This window comes from Nematolebias whitei, chromosome 2 (genome assembly GCF_014905685.2).
Source record: "Nematolebias whitei isolate Nwh7 chromosome 2, NemWhi1, whole genome shotgun sequence".
Taxonomy (NCBI): Eukaryota; Metazoa; Chordata; class Actinopteri; order Cyprinodontiformes; family Rivulidae; genus Nematolebias; species Nematolebias whitei.
The window spans coordinates 29,259,155-29,268,495 of record NC_056499.1 but is presented as its reverse complement, the minus strand read 5'-3'; the positions used below and the strand labels follow the sequence as shown (position 1 = coordinate 29,268,495).

The 9,341-nt window shown below is 41.9% G+C and overlaps 1 protein-coding gene across 1 annotated transcript in view; it reads right to left on the bottom strand.

Moving 5' to 3' along the window:
• The window catches only part of LOC119430174 (solute carrier organic anion transporter family member 3A1), a 42,530-nt gene extending 37,289 nt beyond the window's left edge, over positions 1–5,241 (bottom strand). The window contains exons 1-2 of the mRNA XM_037697615.1: positions 4,927–5,241; positions 2,054–2,513 (exon numbers count right to left, since the gene is read on the bottom strand). Coding sequence (XP_037553543.1) covers positions 2,054–2,513; positions 4,927–5,088 — 622 coding nt within the window. The 5' untranslated portion in view covers positions 5,089–5,241. The remainder of the gene's footprint in view (positions 1–2,053; positions 2,514–4,926) is intronic.
• Positions 5,242–9,341: the final 4,100 nt, after the last annotated feature.

Here is a 9,341-nt window from a genome sequence, read left to right as displayed (position 1 = left end):
AGCATAACAAGCCGACCCTAACTATAGGATTGATCAAAAAGGAAAGTCTTAAGTCCAGTCTTAAAACTGGACAATGTGTCAGCCTTTCGGACAGAAACTGGAAACTGGTTCCACAAGAGAGGAGCCTGATAACTGAAAGATCTTCCTCCCATTCTGCTTTTGAAAACTCTAGGAACCGCGAGTAAGCCTGCAGTCTGAGAGTAAATTGCTCTGTTAGGAAAATATGGAACAATAAGACCTGTAAAATAAGATGGAACTAGGTTGTTGAGAACTTTCTTTGGGATCAATCCTTAGAAAGCATGGGATCTTTTTTCACTGTTACGCTGACGATAGTCAGATCTATATGCCACTAAAAAAGAAAGATGCCCCCTCAATCAGGCCACTTCTGTTGTGTCTTGAAGACAACAAAGCCTGGATGTCTTTAAACGTATTAAATTTCAATGAAAAGAAAACAGAAGTGATGGTGTTTGGTCCTATCGGCTCTTGTGAACCTTGCCCTACTGATCTGGGCCCTCTGGCACCACATGTAAAGAAAACTGTTTCTAACTTGAGTTTTAAAATGGACAGTGATTTTAAATTAGAGTCCCAGATTGGAGCGGTGGTCAAGACCAGTTTTTATCACCTCAGACAGCTGGCTATGGTAAAGCCCATCCTCACAAAACAGCAGCTGGAAACAGTAATCCATGCCTTCGTCACCTCTCGGCTGGATTACTGTAACGCTCTTTACCTTGGAGTCAGCCAGTCCTCCCTCAGACGTCTCCATTTGGTCCAGAACGCTGCTGCTCGGCTTCTAACTGGAGTTCAAAAGAGGGAGCACATCACCCCCACTCTGGCTTCACTCCACTGGCTGCCTGTTCATTTTAGAGTTCATTTTAAGATTCTTTTATTTGTTTTTAAAAGTTTAAATGGTCTTGCCCCATCCTACCTCTCTGAGCTGCTTCACCCATACTCTCCTGCTCGATGCCTCAGATCAGCTGATTAGCTGCTCCTGGAGGTGCCCAGGTCTAAACGGAGGCTCAGAGGGGACAGAGCTTTTTCTGTTGCTGCTCCAAGACTGTGGAACGATCTCCCTCTTCCCATCAGACGAGCCCCTTCACTGTCCAGTTTTAAAACTCTTTTAAAAACACATTTTTGCTCACTGGCTTTTAGCACACACTGAATTTTGCTCTGCACTGTTTTTATTATTTTTTATTGATCTTAATGTTTTAACAACTGTTTTATGCGTTTAATGTTCTTGATTTTATATGTACAGCACTTTGTGGCAGCTGTGTTTTTTTTAAAGGGTTTTATAAATAAAGTATAAATAATATATAAATAAAAAAGCTTTGTAGGTTAGAAGTGTAGGTTATGTTTTTTTACATCTGATAAAAACTTTTAAACTCCAGTCGTGACAGGAAAAAAAAGTTTTTCATCTAGCTAAAAATTATGTTTCTTTGAAATTTGTTGTCCATTTGAACTTACTGATGTCCTTTTTTTTTCTTACAATGATCCATATGTCTAACATTTTGGAGTTTGCTCGAATCTGAATGCATAAAACCGAGAATTTTGTGTGTGCGGGCACAAAATGACATTTTATATATTAAAAATAAAAATAAAATAAGAATTTTGAATAAGATCTTAAACTCTATCATAAAGCCACAATAATGGCCATCTGCAGATATGTTCCTCATGATAATTTAAGAACTCATCTTCCAATGCTGCTACTATATTTACTTTAACACATGACCCTCTACTCCATCTCAATGAGAACTACAGAACTGAGGTATTTTCATCTAAATAATGCTCTACATTGTCTGTTCCAAAATAAATTGATTGAAATGATCACCACACAGGGCTGAAGAACACTTGAAGTTAAAAACTGAGACTCTAAACTTAAGTTGTAAAATGGTTATTTAGTTAAGATGCCCATTAAATCCTCTACTGGGACCATGCTTTATTAAACTTGAGCTGTCTGCTGAGGCTGTAAACAGAAAACTGAGCTTTTATCTACCCTGAACAATAAATGTGACCAGTCACCATCTTTCTTTCTGTTCAGCATGTTTGCATGACTCACCTATATACAGTGAAGAGTCCTTCTTGTGGACATGGTCATCGATATAGGACACTCCCAGAGGCTGGACAGGTGTGGCCCCGATGCCGAGCAGAACCTGGGCTCCTATCAGCAGAAGGTACATCATGTTGGTGTTGGCTCGGTTGCTGCAGTTGAACCCAGAGTCTCGATTTTCCGGCCTGGACCTGTTGGAGCAGATGTCCCTGCCGTCCTCAGCGTGCCACGAGTCCCCTGCCTCGTACTCGTACTGGTGAGTCAGAAACTCCGGCAGCGCTGACAGCAAGGCCCCCAACGCCATGACAATCCCACCGCAGCCAATCAGGCGGGGCCGGTGGGCCTTGGCGCCAAAGTAGCTGACAAACAGAATGAGGGCTAGGTTGCCGATTTCAAAGCTGCTGGCGATGACGCCCACGTCGGCACTCTGGAGGTTGAAACGTCTCTCCAGAGTGGTGAGGACACTGACCTGACAGTCAAAGACACGGATAGGAGAGCAAAACAAGAGTTACAACGAAAACAATGGGTGCTTCTGCTTTATCTACTGCAGGGACGGCTGTAGTGGGAATAATAATTCAAATCTATTAAAATGATCAACTCAATACCAAGAACTTTAAGCATTACACGTTAAACAGAAAATAACATGTCTTCTGCATCTCGTGACCTGAAACTAGCCTGACGCCAGGCAGAAAACAGGAAATGTGCTCATGATGACATTCAGCTGTTCCAGTCCCACAACAAACACTGACACATGTGGGCGAGGGTTGGTTAAAAGAGACGTTCAAGCCAGATCAGAAAAACCTACACTTACTCATGATAATCTCATTCTTTTATTTAAGTTTTACATTATTTTATTTAAGTTTTACTGCAGCACCTTCAGTCGTAGACTGAGACCACCGAGGTGCTCCACAGAACAACACAGGAAGTCCTTCCTCCCTGTGGCTATCAAACTTTTTAACTCCTCCCCCTTTCTACACATACAACAATAAAATTAATCCTGCACCAACATAAACTAATACTTCTGTCTGCACCTGACCTGTTTTAGAACTTAATAGTTGGTATTTTTATATTCTCTGTTATATTTTTATATCTTGTGATTCCTTGTGTATGTTCCTTTGTATTGAAACTCTGGCACAACAATTTCCTGCGAGATCAGTGACGTTCTTTCTTAAGTTGTTCATGCTGGTAATGTGGGACAGGTGGCTCAGTTGGTAGAGCTGCTACCTTTCAGAAAGAAGGTTGCCGGATTGAATCCTGGCCCAGGACCTTTCTGGGTGGAGTTTGCATGTTCTCTCCATGCATGAGTGGGTTTTCTCCGGGTACTCCGGTTTCCTCCCACAGACCAAAAACATGCATGTTAGACTGATTGGTAACTCTAAATTGTCCCTAGATGTTAGTGAGAGAATGAATGGTTGTTTGTCTCCATGTGTCCCTGTGATGGACTGGAGACCTGTCCACAGTGTCCCCCGCATGACACACAACGACTGCCGGACATGTGCACCGGTGACTCCCACAACCCAAAATGGAAGAAGCGGGTAAAGAAAATAGATGGATGGATGCTAGTAATGCGTTTAATCACAATCCTGCTGCAAAGACTAATTAAATTAGTGTTTATCACAAGAACAGCTGCAAGTAACAATTATTGTGATGTGGATCAAATTTAAAAGATGCAAGTCACAGTTTCTTAAAGGCCAAGGCAGAGTGTTGAGTCCAGGACTCATCTCATTTAGAACATCATAATCTTGGATTTCTCACATCAGATTACTTAAATTACAAGTCACTGAAATCTACTCTAGTCTCAAAGAGCAGAAGAAATATGTTGCAATAAATTAGTAAACAGTTAACAATGCAGTTATTAATGAAGTTATAAACACTCAACAAACAGCCAATAAGCAGTAACAAAGCATTAGATAAAAAAGGACAAGATTGATTCATTTCTTGCCAGTGAGACGACATTTATCTGTAATCTCCATCTCACTGTTATCTTAGTTAAAATTTTAAAATCAAACACTTATCAGCTGTTTATCTGCATGTGAGCAGTTTGTAATTTAGTTTGTTTAAAAAAAAAAAGTAATTTAGTTAAAAGCCGAGCAACTTGCAGAACATGGAATTCATCAGAATGAATAAAACACGGCTCTGGCTAATTGTCAAACAGTGAACCTGCTTCAGTGTTGAACACCTCATGACAAACTTCACACTGAACCCCCCCCCCCCCCCCCCACACACACACACACACACACACATTAATGGTCAGATCTAAACTCTGATCCACTCCAAGTCTCCTCAGAAAGAGTGAGCTTAAAAAGGCTTTAAAAAACATATTTAACATGTTTTCGAAAGCAACCTCCAGGCTCATCTTCTGACACCAATCAAGATTAGTTTTAATCACACAGTTTAATCAATAAATCAGATAATTTATACACAATGATTTATTTATTCTGAACCTCAGAGGGAATCTGTGTTCTTTTTTTTTTTTTTTACCCTTACCACCATTTAAATGAGATTTTGTCTGGATGTGTTAAACCAGTTTAACTCCTCAGTTCTAGTCCTGAACATCTGTGAGGATGTTATTGATCCAGCTCTGGCAGGTCAGTGGTGTTAATGATGGACCACTTGTCTCTGCTGTGGTGGAGATCACGTCATCTCTCGGGCCTGTGTACAGCAGTGTCACGGGCCTCCTGCAATATTTAATAAGAGTGCGGAACGTGGCGGGCAGCTTGGAGAAGTTAAACCTCCCGAGCTGCGTTTCACCTGCTGGCTGTCTAAAAAGGCAGAAAATGTTCCGAGCCGCGCGCAGGCCTGATGATGGATGGATCATGGATCAGGATGGGATCTGATGGGAACGACGTAGCATCAGCTGAGACCTCCATCCTCTCACTCACCAGATACGCGCCCACGGTGCCCTGCGCCAACATGAGCGCGCACTCCGCCACCAGGAAGATCTTGATGTTGGAGAAGCACGAGGTCTTCTTCTCGTTGTCATCCTGCTCCGGGTCGTCCGTGCTGCTGCTCCTCTCCGAGCACATCTGGTGTTTCACCTGCATCCTCGGCTTCAGGTTCCGGTCGGCTTGGACGGTGTGACGCTGAGTGGCTCCGGTCCGGCGGAAGAGAGCATCTGGTACCGACGACGACAACCCGCAGGAGAAGAACCGAATCACCGCAGAGGACGAGGACCTTCTCCCTGATTCACTCACAGTCCGTCTGATGCGTCCCTCCTCCTGTCCGCTCACTGCGCGTCAGCTCCATCACATTTGAATACGTGCTAGAGGACAGCGTCTGGTGCGTAATGACGTCACGCACTTTCCGTTTCAACCAGAAATGATCTATTCCGAGCTTGGAGGATTAGAAGCCATAAATCAGAATTTTTATTTATTTGTTTAGTTTATTATTTTTATTAAACCTTTATTTAACCAGGGATATACCACTGAATTTAATCATCTTTCTTTCAATGGTGCAAGACAGTTAAACAAATAAAAACATCCATCAATCATCTTCCGCTTTTTCCAAAGTCAGGTCGTGGGGGCAGCAGCTTGAGCAGGGAGGCCCAGACATCTCTTTCCACAGTCACCTCTTCCAGCTCTTCTGGGAGGATTCCAAGGCGTTCCAAGAGACATCTCTCCAGCGTGTCCTGGGTCTTCCCGGGGTCTCCTCCTAGTCAGACACGCCCAAAGCACCTTCCTAAGGAGGCATCTGTGATGAATGGTAAATACAGAAGTACAGTCGCTTTAAGAGATGTGTGCACAAAGGATTCTGTGTACTACTGTATTGTTGTTCGAACGTAAGAGCAAAAAAATTGACGCTTGAGTACGAGAAGCTGCACCCTCATCCTTTATCCGAGAGGCCAGCCGAGTCTGGGTGGACGGATCGGACGATATCTGCAGCCAGTTTCTTAGGATCCACTGTGGGATGGCCCTTTACAAGAGATCCTTCCTGCCTACAGCCATCAGCATCTATAACATCTCAATGAAATGAGGATAACAAGTTACAACAACAAATAATTTCCCTTTGGGATTATTAAAGTATATTTGAATTGAATTGAATTGAATTTATGTCACACAAGTAAAGTATAGACATTACATGGTGTCAGAAGTGGGAGTTTTCTTTCTGCTACGAGGTCTGTATTGTATTTATAAGGTTTGACATGAGAAGCAGATTTTCTTTCTGCTATGAGGTCAGTTCTTTTTGGTCAGTACGGGTTTATATGCACCGACTGCATGTGTTGTGACTTTATTTACTTTGACTTTACCTTTGTTATTGGGTTACATGATTGACATGAGACCGTGTTTTCTCGTTCATTTTCAGGGAGGAAGATGATGGACTGGAAAGTGTTAATTACAGTTAAAATAAATTCCTGTTATTAGTGAGCTATCTGATTTATAAAAATGGTATATGGAAAAATATATACAATGAAAAAAACAACAACTATAAGTTACTGTAGTTATATAGATATCTTCTTTAATGGAGGGGAGATGTAATGAATGGTAAATACAGAAGTACTGTCACTTTAAGAGATGTGTGCACAAAGAATTCTGGGTACTACTGTATTGTCGTTGTTCAAACGTAAGAGCAAAAAAATAAAGATGCTTGAGTATGAGAAGCTGCATCCTCATCCCACACAAGTAAAGTGTAGACAGCATCCTTAACAGATGCCTGAACCACCTCAACTGGCTCCTCTCGATGTGGAGGAGCAGCGGTTCTACTCCGAGTCTCTCCCAGATAACTGAACTTCTCACTCTATCTCTAAGGGAGAGTCCAGCCATCCTGCGAAGGAAACTCATTTCAACCGCCTGTATCCACAGTCTCTTTCTTTCTGTCACCCAGAGCTCATGACCATAGGTGAGGGTAGGAGCATAGACCAACTGGTTAACAGAGAGCATTACAGCTCAGCTCCATCTTCATCACAACAAACCAGTACAGAGTCCGCAATACTACAGATGCTGCACCAATCCGTCTTATCAATTTCACACTCCATTCTTCCCTCTCTCGTGAACAAAATCCCAAGATACTTGAACTGCTCCACTTGAGGCAGAACCTCGACCCAAAGAGAGCAATTCACATTTTCCAACTGAGGACCATGGCCTCAGATTTGGAGGTGCTGATTCTCATTCCAGCCGCTTCACACTCAGCTGCGAACTGCTCGAGTGAGAGCTGGAGATCACAGCACGATGATGCCAATAGGACCACATCACCCAAAAATAGCAGAGACAGAATTCTGAAGACACCAAAACGTACTCCCCCAAACCCCTGGTTGCACCAAGAAATTCTGTCCATAAAAGTTACAAACAGATTTGATGACAACGGGCAGCCCTGGCAGAGTCCAACTCCCACCCTGAAGAGGTCCGACTTACTACCAGCTATGTGAGCCGAACTCTTGCACCACTTGTATAGGAACTGAACATCCTGTAGAAACGGGTCCCCAGTACCATACTCACGGAGCACCCCCCACAGTGTACCCTGAGGAACACGGTTGAAAGCCTTCTCCAAGTCCACAAAACACATGAAGACTGGATGGGCAAACTCCCATGACCACTCAAGGATCCTGGTGAGGGTAAAGAGCTGGTCCAGTTTTCCACTGCCAGGATGGAACCCAATTGATCCTGCTGGATCTGAGGCTTGACCAACGATCGGACTCACTTCTCCAATACCCCTGAATGGATTTTGCCAGGGAGGCTAAGGAGAGTGATGCCCAATGACGTATATTGTATAGACGTGCTATCACGTCACTTTGTATGTGCCAAAATATGACTCCATTGTGGAGAAGTCATTCAACCATACAGTCCCTTCACCTTTTGCAGAATTTGGTTGCAGTAATCATTGAGGAAAATGCCCAGATACCATAACCTTCCATTGGTATTTTTTTTTTCTAATATAGCTATGTTTAACAAGGTGGTTCCTACATGGCTCAACCTGTACTGAAGAAAAATGTACGATCAGCTGCATGAACGTTCCCTCAATTGGAGGGCAGAAGTCCACTTTGTTTTCTATTTCTTTTAATTCAATGTATGGCATTTTAAACATAGACATGTGTGGTATCCACAGAAACATTGGAATTGTTTAGAAAAACTTAGAAAAAAAACATTTCTTCATCCACAAAACAGTTAAAACCACAAGTAGCTGAATCAGCAAGTAAAGAAATTGCACACAATGGCTCCAACGCAAAACTTTGTCTCAGTTGCTCACCTCACAGCATGTATGCAGACAACCAATATGTCTTCTGAAAGGGGAAATCTCACAGATTCTAAATCTGCAAGTTCATTACAATCCAGCCAGGATTCACTGAACCACAAGCAAGGAAAGACCAGAGTTATGTCTAGTGCTTGAAAAACATAATCAGAAAATCCATCTTTCATTTGCTGTATTGCCTCCAAATCATAAATCAGAAGCTTTTTCACAATGGGAATTTGAGTAAACTTGTTAATGTTTTACTAGTTTTGTAAACTGCGAGTTTGAGTAAATATGCCACAGTGAGAGTCAAACATTGTTTCCAATTGTTTTATTTGGAGGGGGTAATAAAAAAATGAATGTATAGGCAGTGGTGGGATGTCAAGAGTCCCAGAAGTACACAAGAACTGACCGGTCCTATAACACGAGTATAACCTTAAGACTTAAGTGCAATAATCTATTGGTATTACATAGTCATCACTTAGCAATGAAAAAAAAAAATGCAGAAGAAAACTTCACCACAAAGAACCTCACTGAACAGCAATTTTGGTACACTGCACTGCAGGCAGATGATGTTATATCATCATCATCACAATCTGATCAGAAATTGGCCGACTGAAGTATATCTTTGGTACAGATAATTTGTGTACAAATGCAACTTTTTGTACTTTTATAAAGTTAGGTCAGGTGACCTTAAAAGTGAGAACTGGCACAGTCATAGTGGTTACATGGACAGTTGCTAACTGTGTGTTGCTGCATTGATTACACTTGATTAGTGTTATTTACTATTAACTATATTAACTGTTATATTTTATGGGATCATGCTTACCAGCTGCCAAATGCTGCAGATTTAAAAAGCCACCTTTAAAAGGTCAATCTTAAACGACAATACCTGGAGAAAGACTGAAGAAATACAAGACAATGTGAGAAGAGAGTTTGACAGGAGAAAATTCTCATCAATGAAAAGCAAAGCTAGAACCATTTCCAGGTAGGTCATTAAATGTGACATCTTTCATGCACATTACATAAAAGTACTGAAAATATATTTGGATCTTCATTATGGACATAAAATTAGTACTCAAGTTGGACTTCAAAATGTGTGTGTATGTGTGTGTGTGTGTGTGTGTGTGTGTGT